Raw genomic sequence first — 22,574 nt, 5'->3', positions numbered from 1 at the left:
CATAAATAATGTTATGAGATAATGTTTTAAATAAAAAAAGTTCAATAGGAAATATGAAATGATGGTACCAACAAAGTGATACTTTTAAATATTAAACTAAACCCACCAAAATTTGGCGGCAAGTCACGTCTTAATGAGCGAGTCATCGAGTCATTCAATAACGAAACAGATGGCTGTATTTATGAATGGGTCATTAAATCATTGACTCTCCCGATTTGTTCAAAGCTGCAGATTCGTTCACTGGCGTTCATTGGAACCATTTCATTATAAAATAGATCAAACAATATATATATAATGTTGTGTTTAAAATGTATGTCACTTAATATTATCTTTCGGTTTGCTGAACTGTTGTATAAAATCAATTATGACATTTGGGAAAAAATGCAATCTTGCGCATATAATATATTATCAAAATTAAAAACAAGAGCTCGCACAGGGTATGTTTCTGTATCAAAGAGTTTGGGTCTTAAATCAATATCTATGCACAATCTGTGTCCATATTTATTCTTCATGCTAAAACCCCACTTTTACAAAGGTATGGTTGAGAACGGCAGTATTGTAGCACGATTTGCTAAGGCAGCTTACTCTGCACACAACCTATCATATGCATGCTGCTTGTGTGAATGCAGTCAGTTTTGACCACAAAAGATAAGGTAATTTGATCGGATACCATGTATTTGACCTTTTACGACACTACTATTTTCACACTAGAGGTGGCATTTTACTTTGCAGAAATACATGCAGTTTAATGTTATTTTAAGGTGGTAGAATTAAATGAACAGCAAATCTCTGCATTTGTTTGGGTACCTTCTCTGTCACCTCACATGCCCCCAAGGGTACACGTACCCCAGTTTGAGAACCAAACTAAACGACAAAACTCGACATTTTGTTTGGGTACCCTCTCTATCACCTCACTAACCCCAATTTGGCTTAAAGGTTTAAGGCCTTAAACTGCCTTAAAAGGTTTTTTAAAATGGTACTATCAACTGGCCCGAAACACTCTCACAGTGAGTGATCTGACCATCCTTATTGTTGAGCCCTGTGGTGTTTAAAATTTTCGCTTTGTTCTTCATAAGCATGGATTAGTGTATATTTCAAGCCATTAAAGCCATCCCATTTGTAGCAAACATTGTGCCTGAGCCAAACCGAACACACGCTCTTCGAAGCGAAAGCACATATAATTTCATACACAGTTTATACGGTTTGACGTGTCACATCTCTTATCCTCATCCAGATTATGACTGAACTGTAAACATATACGACCAAACAATGAGTCACTTTCAAGACCATGTTAGGTGAGACATAAACAACCTTAAAGTGCAATATGATGATTAGAGTGGCTCAAAATGCAAGAGATTAAAATGATTACGACGAGGGAGGAATGATATTTGAAATAGGACAGTGAAAGTTGGAGATTTGTTTTTCTTCTGTGGATGGTAACCGAAGTAACCTGAGATTTACGCATCCCGCACTCAAAGAGAGTGGATTGATGCTAGCAGCTGGTGTAGAGTGACCCGTGCCAAGGCAATGAATTGAAAAGCAACAGCAAAGTCAAACAGATTATATAAATGAATTAAAGAGTGTGTTCATGTTATCCATATAATAAAGCAACTACTCTAAAAATATGTGCTAGTGTCACTAAGTTATATGCATTCCTGTGCTCTGACTTAATGACAAATCTGATAACCCCGTGCAGCCTAAAATCAAACAAACACGCAATGCAGCTAATTTTGATTTTGTAAATGATAATGCAGTTAAATGATTTTCAATCTAATTGATTGAAATCAGCTTAAATTGATTAGTACTGGAGTTAAATAGTTTTAAGAATTCACAGAGTCATCTATAGAGATCTTTATAAACAATACAAAGATATTAACAAAGAAACGAGGGAGAAATGTGCGTATGATGAAAGCAAAGATAATGGAGATGACGGCTGTGTTCCAAAACCTAGTGAGCTGCCGCACTGCCTACTGCCAAAAAAAAGGAAGCTTCCTTCTAAGGCAACATCATAACTGAAATGGAACTTCATGAGGAACTCATTTGGAAGGTTCTACATAGCAGTTCCTCCGGGATTTTGCTACCTTGAACGTAAGAATTACTGCAAATGTATTTTGCAGTATGCATTTTATCAAAATTTTTCTGCAAAAAAAGTTAACCTCAGCATTTGCATCATGAACGCAATTTCTGTACAGTGTGACGACTTGAAATACTGCCTACAAAGGCAGCTCAATAGATCTTGAACAGAGCTGATGTGTTAATGATGGTTTGTACCTCTGGCAGGTTCATCTCCTTGTCATTTCTTCTAGAGCAGAGGGACATCTCACAGTGCAGGAAGAGCAATGATACGTTGAACTTTGATCTGTAGGTGAAACTGAAGCGTTTTTTGTCCATCTGGGCGTGAGGGATGGGGAAATCACTTCGCTGAGGGTAATAGAGAACAGAGTCATCCTTGGGACATATGTTCTCTATGACAACGTAGTCCGACGGCATGAGAGGATTGGAGTCTGGAGATATGAAGCAGGTCTGGATCATGAACCCAAGGTTAGGGTCGGCTTTTGTGGCTGAAATCTGCAGAGAAAGGTCACATGTCTCTGTCAATAAAGGAAAAGTACTTTTTCTGTGAGACAAAATATGCATCTGCTGCAAACAATAAAAGAGAGAGACAGCAAGACAAAGAGAAATAAAAACTGCTTTCTTTATCTTGAGTAATACAACACTTTGACAGTTTTTCATAAATACGATCAAATGTGATTCATATAGTATGAGATGGATAAGCAGAGTGATGCTTAGATGCTATATATTATGTCTAGTCCTCTGCCAGACATGCTCGGTCTATCTTTTTTGACCGATCTGAGTGATTTTTTTTTCCACAAACTCTCAGGCATCAGTTCAAATCAGCAAATAAGGCACAGAGGCTGCCCATTTGTTTTAACACGGCACACTGTCTAAAAAAACATTGTCAGAGTGTTCACCGTTCCAAGAATCACAAATTCTTACGTCAGATTTCTGTGCCTCGAATAAATCTTTGAGGATCATTCAGTTGTAATAGTTTGGCCATCTGATGCTGTAAAAGCACGCATAACAGACGAGAGCTGCCACAAAAAACATCACATCCCATTTCCTCAATATAACTGTGCCAAGGAGGTGTCAAACTCAGGAGAGTGGCCAAATCATTTCAGGTAGGCAGACTGTGATCGTCAAAAAATAATGTGAAAGATGCATAAATAATAGTGACTTTTAGTGACAGGAACCACAAAAATGACTTGCTAGATTTCTGAAGGCATAAAGTAGCTTTGTCTGAGAACAGTGCAAAATTTAAGTCATATTCCACTGAAAATCTAGCTCTCCGCATCTCATATCACTTCTGTATATATTGGAATTCATATTCGAATTGAGCAACACATTTGGTTACAAGACAGAGGAAAAATCAATGGCATCACTGATGTCAAGCCTAGTGTGAAATAACTGAGATAAGCTATTGTATGGGTGCAGACTTGGATTTAAAGTCAGTGATCACTGTCTAAAATGTTGGAAAAGCTGGAATCTATGTTTCAAACAACATGAGTGAGTAACATGAGTCAGCATTTTTATTATTGGGTGAACCTTTTGACATTGTAACGCTAGTAAATCTATAGATTTACTTGAGAAGCAATACTGTAGAAATGGACTCATTAATGAACTTGGCAATCGTTTCCCCTCAATTTCTTCTCAGGTTAGGAACCTTGGTGTCATCTTAGACTCAGAATTATGCTTAACCAAGCAAATAAATTTGGTTGTCAAGAATAGTTTTGATCAATTACGGATTATTTTCTAAACTTAAATCATTTTTGTCTTTTCAAGATTTGGAGAAGGTCATTCATGCTTTTATCACATCGCGTTTAGATTATTGCAACTCATTGTTTTCGGGCCTTCCTCAGTCATCCATTGCTCGCCTCCAGATTGTTCAAAATGCAGCTGCAAGGATGTTAACCAGAGCAAAGAAATTTGACCATGTCACCCCAATCTTAGCATCACTCCATTGGCTCCCAGTCCATTTAAGGATCCAGTTTAAAATTCTGTTGTTTGTTTTTAAAGCTCTTAATGATCAAGCCCCCTCTTATCTAAACGATCTTCCTATTCCACATTCATCCACCAGATCCTTAAGGTCTTCTGATCAGTATCTCTTGTATGTCCTTCGATCCATTTAAAAACCATGGGCAACAGAGCTTTTTCAGTTGCTGCCCCTCGCTTATGGAATCACTTGCCACTGGATATTCGCCTTGCACCTTCTATTATCATTTTTAAGAAGAGGCTGAAAACGTATCTTTTCTCCCAGGCGTTTTAATCTAATTTTAGTACTGTGTTATTGTAGTATTGTCTTCTATGCTGATTTTATTTTTTTATATATACTCTGTTCAGCACTTTGATCAGCTTTGCTGTGTTTAAATGTGCTATATAAATAAAATTGACTTACTTACTGTATATAATCTTACTCACACAGTTGTCTATTAAAGGTGCCATAGAACATCTTTTCAAAAGATGTAATAAGTCTAAGGTGTCCCCTGAATGTGTCTGTGAAGTTTCAGCTCAAAATTGATTTTTTATTTATTTATTTTTTTAACTGCCTATTTTGGGGCATCATTAACTACGCACCGATTCAGGCTGCAGCCCCTTTAAATCTCTCGCTCCCTGCCCTCCCGAGCTCTCAACTATAAGTGCAGTTATACAGTGCATAAACGATGGTAACATAACAGTAAAATAGCAATTAACAGTACAGTAGCAACATGCTAACAAAACATTTAGAAAGACAATTTACAAATATCACTAAAAATATCATGTAATCATGGATCATGTCAGTTATTATCGCTTCTTCTGCCATTTTTCGCAATTGTTCTTGCTTGCTTACCTAGTCTGATGATTCTGCTGTGCACAGCTCCAGACGTTAATACTGCCTACCCTTGTGTAATGCCTTGAACATGGGCTGGCATATGCAAATATCGGGGTCATACATATTAATGATCCCGACTGTTACGTAACAGCCGGTGTTATGTTGAGATTCACCTGTTTTCCGGAGGTCTTTTAAACAAATGAGATTTATATAAGGAGGAGGAAACAATGGTGTTTGAAACTCAATGTATCTCTTTTCCATGTACTGAACTCTTGTTATTCAACTATGCCAAGGTAAATTAAATTTTTGATTCTAGGGCACCTTTAAATTATATGATATCCAGTTTCCAGTCACTGGAAATGTTCATACTTACTTCACATTGCATATAGACGTTTTTTTTTTATGTAACAAGTTCGTCTTTTTGTGGTTTGACAGCTTAACTAAGGTTCATGCTATATATAGGGAAATTGTATGATATACATTGCCCTTTCTTTTTATTTCATAGACCAAACTTTAAACTCATCCATGCCAATTTTTTCATTCTTAATAAATAACTGGAGAGTGATTAGATTAACTGTTATTGTTCTGACACCTTGAACTCAAGCTAGCATGCAGCATGGCAATTTTTGTCCCATGTGTGACCAGCTATATTATTATGAGTGTAATCTTAACTCACTGACAGACTTGTATAAGCATAATAAAACAAGTGGGGAAACAATCTAATAGAAAAAAGAGAGTAATTTAAAACATTTTTGCAAGGCCCAAAAAGAGAGACATAAAAAGCTCTTTTTGATTTGACAAAGCAGATCCACTGATGTGGCAATAAATCAAGAACAAACTGCACTGATCTGATGTTTTCATATGGCATATGAGGCGGACTTTCAGTGGAACGCATTTAATCAAAGACTCTAACCCTGGAAGAGAAAGAGTTAAAAACATAAAACAGGGACCTGAGCATTTCACTCTGAGATTGTCAGCCTTGCCCCCTTGAAACCCCACTGATTAACGACAATATGACATGCTCCCGGACCATACAAAATGTACACACACAGCAGACAGCTGACTTCTTTCACAGCGATTGACAGAGAGACATCTATACACACGTGTGTACTTTTGCAGCTATAAAAGCTCACATACCCAGGACAATGTCTGATCAGACAGACAGACACCAGGCGCTTATGGTATTAGAAACATGAAACCATACACAATGAGAACCACACATTATGGTTAAAGGGTAAAAGCAGATCTTGTATTTTAAGAGCTTTTGGCAGTGATTATATTTGTGTATATGGTTTCTCATTCAATTATTAAATTAGATTTCTAATGTGGTTACAGCACTGGAAATGGTTTTATTGAACCCCGAAGGAGTCTTTTCCACCATAACGCACATACAGAATGCATGTATTGCACATTGTAATGCCCCATGGTTTCCACATGTGCACTACTGTTTATATATTATATATTATATATTTTATATATATATATATATATATATATATATATATATATATATATATATATATATATATATATATATATATATATATATATATATATATATTTATTTAAATTAATACTATTATTCAGTAAGGATGCATTAAACTGATCTGATCAAGTTACAGTAAAGACTTTTTGGTAAAGACTTTTGGTTTGTGTGAAGTTTTGTGTGTTTTTTTTTAAGTTTGTGTGTAGGGAGTATGTGGTCAACAAACCAGGAATGTATTGTAACATCTTGGAACCAAATTTAATCGATCAGAATCAAGAATTCAACCATGTTGTACTATATGTATATGTATATGTATATGCTTACCTCCACATAAATGGGCCTGTTCTCTGTGATGGTAAGGAATGACTGAGTGATGGGGTAGTGGAAGGGATTGTTATACAGCTCCATGTTGAAGGTAACATTGTCTAGAGAGTCTACAAGGAAATCATCAGATCCAATATCACTGTCAAGTGGGGTGTCCTGGTTCTTACGGTATGTGCAGTTGAACTAAAGACAGAGAATTAGAGAATTTAAAAATATTAATATGCATCTTCTATGTAAGTGACTCTTCAACTTAACTGAAGGGAAACGTAAAGGTGAGAGAGACAGAATATGTTATTATTATCCTGATGGATTTGATCACATACAGCAAATACAGTCGTAATTAAACCTAAATATATTATGATAATATTATAAATTAATATTTTCCTATGGTGATGCCATTAAGAATGAAAAATATTACCGTTCAAACAACTGAATATATAATATAAGAGAAAATAATATAATGATATGTAGCACTGAGAAATATGTGATATATAAAAGACTGATGTATTGATTGTTATGACTACATATTAATTATAATATTATAATATTCGCCACATCACAAATGTTCGTATGAGGATACAATCTATTGTTTTTATATACTGTAAATATATTGGTTCTATTCCTGTAGTACCATTTATAAATAATATAAATATCATACCAAGATATTTGCACGATGTCTGCTTTCTGGAAAAATTCTTTCTGTCACCTCCGGATCTCCTGGTGATACGACATCTCCTGACTCCAGATCTTCATCATCAACGGGCCAGCCGCTTCCATCCTTCTGTTCCGATTGGCTAATAACAATCTGTTAATCACAGACACACGTAGTTCGTGATAAGGTAAGTTAAACCCAACAATTTCCTAACATTGACATTTCTTCACTCTGGTGCTTAGCACAGATACAGTCAGAGATAATCAAAATCTATACTTGCCAAAGGTCTGCCAAAACAGATGAGAAAGCTGGATTTAATACATGGGAATGCACAATTTCAGCAATGTAACTCCCAAGGCAGATGAACAAAAAAAACCCTCTCAGTTCTTCTCATCGGAAAAACACGGCAATCCATTCACATTATAATATGAGATTCGCCTTTTTATGTGACCTCAGGACAGTTTATGGGTTCAAAGGTGAAAGAGGCCTGTGAACATTGTCTAACAGAGGTAAAATTCATTCACACAAGACTTGCTAATTTGTCATAGGATTGCCATTGCAACAACATCCTCCTTTGATGCTCTGTGGATCTTGCTCTGTGAGCCAGTGCTGTGCTCTGACCATACGGGTCACATCGTTTTAATTGCCCTTGAGGCTTAGAGTGCAGAGTAAAGGATACATATTTGGGAGGTTGCCCAGTTTTTTTAATGGGTTCAAGGCTAAAAGTGTTGTTAGGAATTTCCGCTAGAAATTATCGCAGAAAATCAGTGTGGAAGTGAATCATCCCTGCTGGGTGAAAACATACATGCAGGACCAGGAAATACAGAAAACAGATACAGCGTATCGGAGGGGACACTCCAACTGACCCTGAACACCGGCACGCATTGGATAAAACAAAGCAAACAAAGACTAGATTTCACATTGGATATTATTGATTGTATATTGGCTTTAGTACTCACTGAATTGATATAGAGGACCACTGGGCTGGGGTGGGAGGCGAATTTGGTGGTTTGGCAGCCAGACAGGGGCGTCTCCAGTATATAGTGGGTGGTATTGGAGGTTGCTTTGCATCGGGAGTCCTGAAGAGTGATATTGGGTTTTCCAAACCCATTGGCCTGTGAGGACATTAGGAAAACATGACTTCACAGGAAAAATCTTAACCTTTGACAACATATCAAACAATATCTATTATCGGTCCTCAAGATACTGCTGTCTAAATCTGAGATCCATTGTGTTTCAACTTCTGTCAGTGACAAACAAGACTCGCAAGCTAGTCGAACTCTGTTCAAAAGCATTTTGATTGTAAAACGAGATTTCTCTCCCTCTGAAGTGGTCTATTGCACCACTTCTGGTTTCTGACGTCAGTGCATATGGCCCACACATTCTGGGAATATTCACACTGCTTCAGCTTGAAGGAAAAACAAGGTGCCTCTCACACATCAATTCTGCACTTCTTTAACCTCTTTATGTTGTTCTTACCACTGTTAGGGAAGCTACTTTAAAAGCTACACTATAAGCTTTTAACTATAAACTGTTCAAAAGTTTGGGTTCAGGATTTTTTTTTTTAAAGAAATGAATACCAGCAAGGATACTTTAAACCGATCAAAAGTGGCAGCAAAGACGTTTAGACTATTAACTATTATATTCATAAAAGAATCCTAAAAAAAAAAAAAAAAAAAAAAAATGTGCCATGGTTTCGACAAAAATATTACGTTTTTTAACATTGATAATAATAAGAAATGTTACTTGAGCACCAAATCAGCATATTAGAATGATTTCTGAAGGATCATGTGAGACTGAAGACTGGAGTAATAGCAGCTGAAAATCACATGTATAAATTACATTACAAAATATATTAAAATAGAAAGCACTTATTTTAAATTATAATAATATTTCACAATATATTTACTGTATTTTTGATCAAATATACGCAGTCTTGAAAAACATAACAGACATAAGATCTACTTAAAAATGTATCCCCACTACATTTAGTTAGTTACTCTGCAACACTCATCCAATATTTGCATGTACAAAAGGTTGTGCACTTGTCACTTGTGTTTCCTACCTGTAGAGTTTCCTTGTCAATGCTGACCACCATTTTGTTCTTCTCACACTGCACACTGAATCCTACATTCTGAGATCCCTGCTGCTCCTCTGGACCCCCAGCCGGATTGACTCGTTCTTCGAGAGATGGCATCAGAGGTGGAAATGACAGGCCCTGCTCCATGGATGGAAGAAAGGGGAATGGGAACCCATTAGGTGCAGGGGAATCCCGGGCGCTTGGCTTTGGAAGTGGGTTGGTATTGCGGAGAATGGACAGCTCTGGTGGGAATATTCCCTCATCCATGATCCCTAGGTCTGGAAGAAGAGATCAACATCAATCTGACTGGCAACTTCTTGGTAATGTAGATGCAAGAAAATCACACACAAAGCACACACAGAACCAACTGACAACAACTGTCAATGTATAGTTATTTTTATTTTATTTTTATCAAGTAAGTATTTTTTTTCTTGTTTTCTAGTACACAATATTATATATATATTTCCAGTATAAAATATTATTATATTAAGAATTGTTTTTAAAGAAAAATCTTGATTTAGGTTTTAAATTTCTTTATTATCAAATTGGTTTTTATAGCTTTTAAAGGGACAGTTCAGTCATTTGCTCTCACTCATGTTGTTACAAACACATATGACTTTCTTTTTTTGTGTGGAACATAAAAGAAGATATTTTAAAGAATGTTGGTAACCAAACAGATAACAATTTATCTCTGTGTATTGAATTTTTTTTGTTGCAGTTTTTGCAATTAATTAAGCGTATTTATATTTTAAACTAATTAAGTGTATTGTAACTATTTTAAGTTGATATTATTCATGTCTTCGGTTACTGGTCTTGCCTTGTTCTCTGAGGCGCAGTTTGAAGTGGTTGGCGACAGGGGTGTTGGTGTAGGAAGTGACGGGTTTAAATCCATTTTCCTCTGCCCACTGGATCAGAGCCTGAGATCCTGCGGGCAGCTTCTGTTTGACCGTCTTTGACACCTGCATCAGCCTTTCTGTGTCATCACTCAGGCCGACAGTATCTGACGTCTGAGAAGGACGAATAGAGGAAGAATAAGATAACACATTCACTTCACATGCAGAAACAGAGGAACGCAGTGTTCATTCTTTGCTGTAGAACAAAAATATAAATAGGAAAGGAAATAAATTGATTTCGACTTCTGTTCAAATCCATTTTTCATTTCTGAGACAGATTTCACAACCTTTTAACAATAAGCCTTCTTGTTTTCAATGACAACATTGTCACCTTGGAATTATAAGGTTCTATCTGACATTTTTTGTCAAAACTGTTATTCACATATTTTTATTCTGTGATAACTTATTTACAATATGTGATTTTTTTTTTTTTTTTTTTTTTTTTAGTTGTGTAAATTTTGGGACTTTTTTATTTAGAAAACAAAAAGGTTCTAAAAAGAACTCCCAATGCAAACCCATCTACAAAGCCGAATGGAATGCAAAAACATTGAAGCTCAATATCTTAAAACCGCTCAGAATGCAGATAGAACCTTATAATTCCAAGGTGGTGATTTTCTGATCTAATATCTTTAAAGTCCAAAATTACACACACACACACACAAAAACACTAGCCAGTAAAGAAAAAGGCCAAAAAAGGAATTGCATGCATGAAATGCATGTTTTAAATCAAATTGCAAGAACTAGAGACTGATCCGCAATAATGGAAGAGAAAACATATCAGGGCTCAAATGCCAAACAACTTTTACCTTTTCAGCATAAATTTACCAATAAAAAGTAATTCCTGATCTCTTTTTATGTCAAATATCCCTCACATTAGATCACCCCCAAAAAAAAAAAAAAAAACATTTTTTGATGGTTTTACTGAGAGATTGGGTCCTCATCTCATAAATACTCATGTGCCTGAGCTTAGGGTCATAAATCAATTATTTTTAAACAATAAATAATTAAAAAATATTTGCAAAATGCAATCTGAAATGCAGTCTAATGCATCTGCAGTGTCAAATCGCATGCCATTGGCAGGTACAGAAAAAAAGTTTATTTATTTTGGCACATATTTGGCATGATAAATATAAATATACATGTATATATACTTCTACAATGTAAGACAATTTACCAGGTTCAACATTATCATGGTTTGAGATTGCTGCCAAATTATGTAGGAATTATTTATTAGCTACTGTTTGTTTTCTGTTGGGTGTGAAGGGCAGATGGCCCTCATTCCCAGCCGTCTTTCCCACAAATGCCTCACCAGGCTGGACAACGAGCTTGAGCCAATCTGCCAACAGTAGCAGGGCTTTGATTTTACAAGGCTGTGGATCGTATCACACGCATAACTTACATTCTCCTACACTCCAAAACACTGTAACTGATTCACTTGGACACGGACAAGTGCAATTGAACACATTCATGGAGACAGATGCATTATACACACACTTAGACATTCACATTAAAATTCTCTAATGAACTTTATGACTTTTTGATTGTCAGTGCCAGAACACCATAGCATAATGCAGGAACTACACCTAATAGTTTGATCCGTATATTTGTTCATCATATATACACATTTAGAAGAATTCTAACACTTTACCTTGGCATTTTTTTTTTTTTTTTATTTATTTAATCAGGAAGGTCTCATTGAGATGCAATATTTCTTCTACCAGCGAGTCCTGGTCAATGCATTATGAAGTTATTAAAAATGTACGTTATAATGCAATAATAGTCCTTTCATAAATAATTGTAACAAAAGTTAAAATACATTATAATATTTGCATATTCCGTGTTACATCTGAAATTGGTCGTTTGTCATGTGTTTTAATGCATTATATTTTCTAAAAGTGTATTGTTTTATAATGTATTATAACTGTCATTACAATTTTTCAATTTATATAAATTGTTATATAAATTGTTGTCTACTGTACTATTTTGATGTCTATCTTTGTGTATGCAGTGAGAGGTCAGTGTGTAAAAGAATTGCATGGCACTTGTATATATAAAGTATTGTTCTCTTCATTATACTTTTCCAGCTCAGAAACACATCTATAAATTATCCTATAAACACCTTGAAACTTATATGACTTCTCCTAATGACAGTGTGGATTTTTTCTCATAAGCAGCACATAAAAGCGCACAAATATTTAGCACTAGATTACACAGAGTGTGTGCAAGTTTCTCTCTGAGAGCCGTGCAGTGTAGTGACAGTTTCAGTGGTGTGAGTGTTATGCTGTGCTATCTGAAACCAGCAGACAGACACTCTCATAATTCATATTCTGAAGTGCCAGGCCAATGCTACAATAAAAACTCTCCAAGGATCTGGCTGAAGAAAAACTCACTACATGCCTCCTTCTGTTATTACTCCATCTCATAACAGGCCTCCAGATCACATAATTCATTGGGTCAACTTGTTATCTTTTGCTCAGCCTTTTCACTCAGTTAGAAGAGTAAGCATCACATATAGTTTATTTACAAAAATAAAATCATACTGTTCAAAGGTTTGGGATCATCACTATAATTGTTTTTTTTTTTTTGTTTTTTTAAAGAATGTGAAACTTTTATTCAGCAAGGACAGATTCAATTGATCAAAAAATATAACAGTAAAGACATTCATAATGTTATAAAAGACTTCAATTTAAAATAAATGTTGTTTAAAAACTTTCTTTTCATAATCCTGAAAATATACACTGTATTATGGTTTCCACACTAAATTAAAGAGCACAACCATTGTCAACTGTGATAATGATAATAAAAGTTTTTTTTGTGTACCAGATTAGCTTGATAAAATTATTTCTGAAGGATCACGTGACACTGAACACTGGAGTAATGGCAGCTGATAATTCAGCTTTACCATCACAGGAATAAATTATATTTTAAAATGTATTTAAATAATCTGTCATTTCAAATTGTAATAATATTTCACAATATTACTGTTTTTGGCTGTAATATATATATATATATATATATATATATATATATATATATATATATATATATATATATATATATATATATATATATATATATATACATATACACACACACACACACACACATGATGTTGACAAGACTAAGTTTTATATAACATCTGTTTCTTATAACATGAAAGTAAGGTTAATAATATAACATAGAGAACAAAATTTTCAGTTTTACTCAAATTAGGGTGATGCAAAAAGGAGTACACCCCACTGAAAGTCTCTGGAGCAAAGCTACATTTTAGACTACAAATGTCTAATTTATCAAGAATTCAACCACATGTGAGTCTAATTATTCATTACACAGGTGTCCAGCAGACAGTTCACTATAAAAGGGTGTTAAAACCCCTTCCCATGGCACCACATGAAAGAGAAATGTCACAAGACCTGAGAAAGAAAATAATTTCTTTACACCATAAAGTTGAAGGCTACAAGAAGATCAGCAAAGCTTTACTTATCAGTCAGAAACTGTAGCAAAAGTGGTACAAACATTTAAAAAAGATGGAACTGCAACCATCTCACAGAGACGTCCAGGGGTGAGTTTCCCGAAAGCATCGTTGGTGAACCATGGTCGCAAGTCCCATTGAACTCTATTGGTAACGACGGAACTTGCGACCGTATTTCGCTTTGGGAAACGCACCCCAGGTCGTCCACGGAAGTTAACACCTCGACAGGAGCGTCTTCTGATGAGAAGGGTTGAAGAAAATTGCCATTCAAGTTCACTGCAGTTATCTGAAGAAGTAGAAATCCAAACTGGGGTGACTACTTCCCATGATACAATACAGCGTACACTGCAGAGAAATGGCATGCATGGGCATGCGGTGTCCTTATGTGGGGCTGCATGAGTGCTGCTAGTGTCGGGGAGCTGCATTTCACTGAAGGCATCATTAATTCACAGATGTACTGCTCTATACTGAAAGAGAAGATGCTACCATCACTCCATGCCCTTGGTTGTTGTGCACTTTTCCAAAATAACAATGATCCTAAACACATTTCTGAAGAAGAACAGGGTGGAAGTGATTCAGTGGCTCCTCATCTGAACCCAATCAAACACCTATGGGGAATTCTGGAGAGACAAGTTGAGCATCACTCTCCATCCAGCATCCAGTCTCTAAAAGAGGTCATTCTTGAAGAATGGAAAAAGATAGATGGAAAAAGACAAAATGTCTCCAACTTGTTCATTCCATGCCTAGAGGACTTGGTGCTGTCATTAAAAATCATGGAGGCCATACTAGATGTAGTAGTTTTTTTTGTGGGGTGTACTCATTTTTGCATCACCCTAATTTGAGTAAAACTGAAAAACGTGTAATCTAAGTTATATTATTAACCTTACTTTCATGTTAAAAGTTAAACAGATGTTATATTAAACTTAGTCTCGTCAACATTTTGGAAATTGTTTTTGTGTTCACTGAGATACTGTTTAAACTGTTACTTTACCAACTAACTGTTACTTTATATATATATATATATATATATATATTGCATGTGGCCAATAATTTAAACAACATACCACAATGTCCAGTTTGCCGATGATGCTGTGGGCTTTGATCACCCAATTCACTGGCTTTTCACACTTCAGAATCAAAACAATGTCACGATGGAGTGGGCCGTCACCATCCAGCGGCCTTAAATCCACGATCACATCCACTTGGAATGCACTACTCAGAGAGAGAGAGAGAGCGGGAGAGAGAAGAGAAAAGAGAGAGGCAATGGAAGGAAGGCCATAAGAATCTTGGAAAATTTAAACCTCAGTTTTAACATGCTTTCTGTCTGGCCAATTGATTAAAAAACTGGATCGTTTCCTAGAAAACAAAGCTGGACACATGTGAAACAGACCACATAATGCAGTGCAGGGATCCATCATGATGCTTGCATATCTTTAGATCTGTTTTTCATTTTTTGAGTCACTATTAGGCAACAGTGAGTGACATTGGTATGGGCGGAGAGTTTTACCCTGCAGTGTTTTCCAATATCAACAATACTCTAGTTCCTGCCTATTTCCAAATAAACTGTACAGAACCGGAGGAAACACAATGACAACCTAAAATGACAATCACGCACGTACATTTACACACGAAAGCAAACACACCCATCCATGAACAGTCAAGTGTAAATATACACAGCATGGTATACTAAACACACCCATATGCACAGAAATATTCTTTTTCATGTGAAATGGTTGTCTGGTAAGGCCTTTAGGTGTTCACTTTGAACAGCAAATTAAATGATTGTACACTGCTGTTCTAAAGTCATGGGTTGGTGAGATTTGTTTTTTTAAGGATTTTTGAAAGATGTCCCTGTCAACAGACAAGAATGAATGAAAGAGAACATGAACAAGAATTACAATAGAAAATCAGCATTTTTTTTTTAATTAGAGCAAAAACTAAATGGTCTGACTTTAGCATTGTAAAATTGCAAAAAGCAAAAAAAAAATATCATTTAAAACATTATGTTAAGCAATCAGTTTGCAATGAGTAAAACAAATATGCTAGAGCAGCTGTTGTTTTTTTTTAATCAAATTATGTAGAGGTAATTTTAAGATAAAAGCTATACTGTATATATGGCTTTTCATTCAACAGTGTATAAAGTGCACTTTACAAAAAGAAGCATTTTAGAAGCTTTAGGTGCGTTCACGCCATGTTGTAATTACCGTAATTCACGTGCTGTCATCTCAAGACTATGGTAATTGCAACATGGCATGAACGCAGCATTGGTTATAAGGTAGTCTGTTTCTTTTCCTGTCTACCACATGATCAACTAAGCTGAACATGTTCAATGTCTAATGTAGGGTGCAGACAGGTATACGGTCAGGCAACTTCAGCAAGCACAGGAAAGTGGCTCTTATTTGAATGGCAGCAGACCAATGCCTGTTCGCTTCTTGGTGTCTGCATCAGTTTGGCATTTTTAACATTTAAATTACTCATCATGGTCTTTCGGGTGATGGACTTTCAAATGTCTGATTAAATTTGTCTTGCTGAATGTCTTGCTATAATTAACTTTTCCTTTGTGCTTTGCAGACATTACAGTTTGCAATCTTAACGTCCTGTTCACAGATTTCATTCGGTAAATGATTCCAAATGCAGTCTGTCTGCCTGGGTGTACTTCTGGAACACAGATCAGCCAAAATAAAACACAAAAATCAGCCGGTTCCGATTAATAACCGGTCGATTGGTACATCTCTTAGACAAGCGTTACAGTAAACAACACGACAAACAACATTTCCTTTTGTGTGTCTTGTTTGTGATAAGGTGATATAATAACGCACTGTGACTTAATAAACCGATCTGTGGAAAAAAGTCGGACGGACAGGGTCATAAAATGCGCATGCATGGAAGTGCTCGTTCTAGCCAAATGCAATTTAACATGGTAAATCTGGATATTATATGCATTATCAAATACTTGGGCAAAAATACTGTAAATAAAACAATTAAAAGGAAATGTACTTCTTGAAAAAAATGGACCACAAGCAAGCCTCTGCAGCTGTGCAACATCGCAGCTTCCCTTCAGATTAATTGATTGCTGTTCAAATAAAATGACAAAGTTTATCGCAAGGTAAGGCTTGGCTTTATTGTTATTATTTGTTGCTAATTTAACAAGTTTTCTAATGGGTGATGAGTTCGCCTGCCTTCAGATGTGTCACGCGCTCGATGGCTTGGTGTGTTTAAAGATGATTTGTGATATTCGCTGCTGCAGCACATATTTGGGAATGAATAGATGGTAAAATGTGGTGTTTCATGCCATCGTGTGGGGTAGTAAAAAGAGAACGTAATCGGGAATGTCACGCCAAAAGACTTGTATTTTAAGTCTCTGTGTATATTATTGTATATTAAGTCTCTGTGTCAAGTCTCGGGTATTTGTTCACGAGTCCAAGTCAAGTTGCAAGTCGTTTATTTTTGCGACTTAAGTGCGACTCAAGTCCAAGTCGCAGACTCGAGTTTCCATCTCTGATTTAATACTCACTTCTGTTTATTTAATACCAAGTTCAGTCATGAAAATATTCTGTGCAGCTGATTGGCTGTCTCATTGCTGGTTCTGCAGCCAATCAATTGCTTCTTCCTATCTACGCTCGCCTTTCTTTTCCAGTCTGACAAGAAGGAGCACAGTTCTGCACGCTATGTCTATATCTATATCCCCCCTCCTCCCCAGCATCACCCGTCTAGATCTGCTATAGGGTTCTTCTTTGTCTTGCAGCAGCACGTTTTATAATCATACACTCTTGGGTTTCACGCTTGTCTCTCATTAGCAATCGCAGTGGCCTCGTTCCGCTCCAAAGGCTTTCAGCCACACCCTGCTTCATACTACAATCTTTAGCTCATCCATGAATATGATTTTTGCCCGAGTCTTGTCAGATTCTTTTCCACTGGCTGTAGACTAGAGGTCTTCACGGGTCCAAAAGTTCATACCCGAACCCGAAGAGACCCGTAAATGTGGGAACCGAAGTAATAGATTAGGACCCGACCCGGACCCGGCTGACCATTTAAAATATAGTCCCGAACCCGTACGGGTCCCGGGTCCTCGGGTCTTCTTTGTAGACCTCTACTGTAGACAACACCTCCCATGACTCCGTGAAATCAAAGCGTCATCAAGCTACACCTTTGTTTTGAATAATCAACCTCTAGCAGTAAAAAAAATTCCATATTGTGCCTTTAAAAGTCTAGACTAAAGTATGTTAAAGAGAAATTAATATGAATAAATAATATGAATGTGACTGTATTTTACTGTTAGGGCTGTATTACAGAAACATCCAGAAACTCTGACAGAAAAATCCTTGACTTGTACAACAGTCTTCTCCTCACCTGCTGGAATTTGGTGCCTGGAGATCAATGATGTGGACCTCCTGGTCATGATCAGGACCTGAGAGAACACACCCTGTGGATGGCTGGGGCTGGATGTAGCTGGCCAGGTAGTTCAGAGAGAGGAACTTGTTATCAATCTTACAGGTCTCAGAGAAGACGGGGTCTGAAACAAATATGAGATATGTTTATACCAAGGGCTGATAGAAACTTTGAGGACACAGAAAAAAAGAAAAAAAAGAAGTTTGACTGACAAATAGTTAACCAACAGTTAGTTACAGCCCTACAATCTTATTTTTTTTTAATATAAAAGCCCTGGAACATTTCATTGTTTGTATCACTCAGCTTGTCTGGGTTTTGTGGTGCTCCAGACCACAGTACATGAACAGTAATGAAAGCGGAGTGGACAGAGTGGATTTTTCATAGTGGTCAAAATTTTTTGTGGTCAATGCTGATACCGACATCTTGAAAGCAGGTTGACCAACTGCCAATATCATGTCAATGAATACAATTCAGTTCAAAATTTCCTGTTACTTCTGAGTGAATATAATGCATCCTTGCTGAATAAAATTATTTATTTCTTAAAAAAAAAAAAGTACTGATTCCAAACTTTTGAACAGTAGTGTACAAGATAATTAAATGATGGCAAATAAGTTGTACACAACATTTACTTAAAATTCCCTTGAAATAAAATCAGCAGTCACTAACAAACCTGTCAGTAAATTTTGGAACTATCAAAGTAGGGAGATAAACACTTGGAGATGGTTATCAGTCAATGTTTATAGTCTTGAAAATGGCCAAATACTGGCAGATTTTCCTCATTCAATCATAAACACAGCATGACCTGTCCTGGCCCAGTTTAACTACTCCCAAAAAAAAAAATTCTCTCGACTGTTGAACACTGTCTCCTCCACAAAAGAGATGATGGCTCTTCTCTTTGCCCCAGAAGACAGATGCTTCCTTATTTGGCCATTACGCTTATGGAAAAAAGCGCAAGGGTGATGAGTGTCAACTCCTCATGAAAGGCTGGCATCTCTTACTCTCTGCTCTTCCTGGCTCTTTGAGGTACTGGGGGAAAGTTGCCTGTTCTCTACAGCAAACAGATCAGAAGCATGTCCGCTCTCATGCGGAGCTACAAAGGGTTGAGATAGAGTAGAAGGCCAGAACTCTCCTGTAGAGGTAAACACAGCCTTTTGAATCACTGCCAAACCTCAAATTCAAACACCGCAGGGCCAAATGTTTTACGGGGCTGACCGAAACAAGCTTAGAGACTGGAAAGAGAACTTTGAATGATGCAGTCATTACTTTCTTCCAGAACTGGAATCTTATGTTCTTTTACGGACTGAAAAATTAGCACCAGCAGTTTAACTGGGCAACCTGACAGCTGATAGATGCTGAAGTCAGACGTGTTGCTGGTTTGGTCTTAGAACTCGGCGGGGGAAACACAATGGAGCCCAGGGTGAAACACACAGCCGGATCTGTCCTTTTCTTCTTTCTTCAAACAATCCCTGCGGCTCGCTGTGCTAATGGCGTGCATTTGCAAGTATCTGTTTCTGCTTTCTCTCTTTCAAGCTCTCAACAAGTAAACAACAAACTCTATTTGAATGCGGCAGCCCTGTCTGACTCAAACATCATATCAAAGTCCAAGAGTCGGTTTTAAGTTAAACCCCCCTAAACCGTTTCCTCTGATAATAAGCCAATTTCCCCCCTACGGCTCATGTCATTGGGCATATGGCTAAGTCACTTTCTTAGCAGAATCTTGCACGGCTTCCTGGCACTGCTATAAATTTGGACTTTCTGTTTTGGGCTCTATTTTCTTTTGTGCTTCTTCTATACCCTCCCTGCCAAACTTTCCCTTTGCTCATTCCCTTTTTCCTCTAGGTCTGCTATTCTTCCTCATCCTTCTCTTTTTAAAAGGACTGTTGTGAAAGGCTTCAGATTTGGCAAAGGGCCCGTAGGCACAAGCTGGCAGTCAGGGCTTTCATCTGAAACTCTTCCCGTATGTTTACTTGGCCTTTCCATCAATTCTCCATCTCTCGGCTGCTTATGAGCCTGACATGCAAGCAAATCAACTGATTACAAACAAGAGACAGAGAAAGTCTGCCATTTAAACAGCCCACAGATTTTGCCATGTTGTTTTTAAATGAAACTGAATGTTGCCAAGTGGAAATTAGAATGACTTGAGGTGGCTTCACTGGGATTTGCTTTATTACCCAAGGGTCCAGTTACTAAACACAGTCAATAGGCACCATTGAGAGTGAATTAACATGTGCAGGGCCATGCCTGAAGTTCAGAGGCGGCTGAAAACAATGGCACAATTTATTATAGGCCAAATAAATGTATTTTTAACAAAAAAAAATACTGATTAAGAAGAAGTGTCATGAGCTCTAAAAACATATATATATATTTTTTAAATACTTTGAGGAATAGGTAAAACACTCTGTGCATGCTCAGAGATACATACCCTCTCCAACCTTGATGTAGATGTCGTGGGCCATCTTGAGCTCGCTGAAAGAGGTAACAGCACGATAACGATGATGGGCCCAGGAAAGCAGGTGCTCATTGCCATGAGGAAGATTTTCCACCTTCACCTCACACGACTCAGAGAAATTTCCTGCCTCAAAATGCACTTCAGATCCCTCTGCAACCTAAGAAATCAACAAAATAAAATGGTTAATGTATTTTCTACCAGAGTGTTGATTCTGATTGGTTGATAGATTCATTTTCAATAACTAAACAAGTATATCGTAGTTCCAGGTTAGATAACTCTTTGACACAGAAGCTTCTGAACTAGTAATCTTGGCTTTTGTCAACATACAATAATTCTTATGTATGCATGATTTTTAACAACTGTGTTACAAAAAGAAATTAGCAGATTTTTTTCTATCTGAGCTACCCCGATGTACAATACAAACCCCTTTTGTTAACTCGTGGAGCATTTTTTCCTCTTGACAGTTCAAGAAACAAAGATCTCTCTGTTGATGAAGACAGGCCCATAAAACTCAAAGCTGTATTGATATGCACATCCCATTTCATGGGGAGAAAGCATGAGGTAATAAAGTTTAAGGGCAAGACTACAGATTATGAGAGGAAAGGAAAAAGAGAATCACAACAGGCCTTTCCAAAACGAAAGCTTCCACACAATCTTTGCCAAAACACATCTTTAACACTCTGTCTTGATGGTTTTCTGAAAGCCTCTTTGAATGTGTGCTCCATATTTTTACACATGGTCCTCTTACACAATAAGGTGTCTGCTTTCCACTGTTTATATAACACACTGCTGTGCATCAGAAGAGACGGGCAGAAGGCAGAATGGAGAGCTCATGGCTGCGATTAACCTTATAGACAACATATGTACACACTTTCACACATGCAAAAGCAATGCAGACCATCAAAGTCAGACTTTAAGGGGATCAAATACTTTGTCATGCAGTATGCAGACTCAGCACAGTATACATATTGCGCACATAACAGTACATTTGCAAAAATATGCAGTATACAAATACAACACTACACTATGCACTGTTTTGTACAGTGTACTCTAATTGATCCTTTTCAGTGTAACACTGAAACACCATTAACACCATTTTTTTTTTATTATTATTATTATTCATTACTTGATTATATTTCAGTTTTTATACCATTAAATAAAATATGGAAACTAAGTTAATATGCCAAAAATATAGCATTCTATGGTTTCAAATGGTTTGAATTAATATTAAAGTTAGGATAATGCATACTTAAAAAAATAGTAGGTAGTTTGCAGTACACCGGTATTACATTCTGGGTTTAACAAAGGCCTTCTGAAGCAAAATTATGTGTTTGTGTAAAAAAAAAAAAAAAAAAAAATCCATATTTAACAAGTTAGGATGTAAAATATCTAGCTGCCAGACTGCCTTCCGTATTCAAGTTACGAAGAAAGTGTAAACGGGTGTTGTGTCAGTTACACTTTTTCCGTAAGTTGAATAGGGAAGGCGTAGAATGTAGCGTAAGCTTTTTGAACCGGTAGAGTTTTACACTTTCTTTGTAAGTAGAATACGGAAGGCAGTATGGCAGAAGGATATTTATTAATATTTTTTTGATTGTGTTCATTAGAAAAAAGAAAGTCATATACACCTAGGATGGCTTGAGGGTGAGTAAAGCTTGGGGTAATTTTCATTTGAAAGTGAACTAATCCTTAAAAAAAGGATTAGTTATCATTTATTCACCCTCATAAACTGTATAATATGTATAGTACGTAAATGATGACAGAATTTTCAATTTTTCGGTGGACTATAACTTTAATGTTTAGCAGACAGTGATTGTTTACATGCACACAGACCTTTTGTCTACGTGAATAAATTGAAACTGATTGCAGATTGCAAACACACTGTTTACATCTACAGATGTGCATCACATGTATTCTGAATACAATATCTGTGCATGTGAAGAGCCACATTTATACTGGGAAATG

General features: G+C 36.7%; 1 protein-coding gene across 5 annotated transcripts in view; it reads right to left on the bottom strand.

Moving 5' to 3' along the window:
* tgfbr3 (transforming growth factor, beta receptor III) overlaps positions 1–22,574 on the bottom strand; it is a 142,834-nt gene that overhangs the window by 27,929 nt on the left and 92,331 nt on the right. For all 5 annotated transcript variants that reach the window (XM_067373059.1, XM_067373057.1, XM_067373058.1 and 2 more), the window contains 9 exons: positions 20,586–20,769; positions 18,125–18,287; positions 14,839–14,986; positions 10,227–10,416; positions 9,395–9,687; positions 8,289–8,444; positions 7,336–7,482; positions 6,678–6,860; positions 2,272–2,568 (listed from right to left, as the gene is read on the bottom strand). In XM_067373059.1, coding sequence (XP_067229160.1) covers positions 2,272–2,568; positions 6,678–6,860; positions 7,336–7,482; positions 8,289–8,444; positions 9,395–9,687; positions 10,227–10,416; positions 14,839–14,986; positions 18,125–18,287; positions 20,586–20,769 — 1,761 coding nt within the window. The remainder of the gene's footprint in view (positions 1–2,271; positions 2,569–6,677; positions 6,861–7,335; positions 7,483–8,288; positions 8,445–9,394; positions 9,688–10,226; positions 10,417–14,838; positions 14,987–18,124; positions 18,288–20,585; positions 20,770–22,574) is intronic.

The sequence above is a fragment of the Chanodichthys erythropterus genome, chromosome 21, assembly GCF_024489055.1.
Source record: "Chanodichthys erythropterus isolate Z2021 chromosome 21, ASM2448905v1, whole genome shotgun sequence".
NCBI classification, from domain to species: Eukaryota; Metazoa; Chordata; class Actinopteri; order Cypriniformes; family Xenocyprididae; genus Chanodichthys; species Chanodichthys erythropterus.
This window is presented reverse-complemented; position numbering and strand designations above follow the sequence as displayed.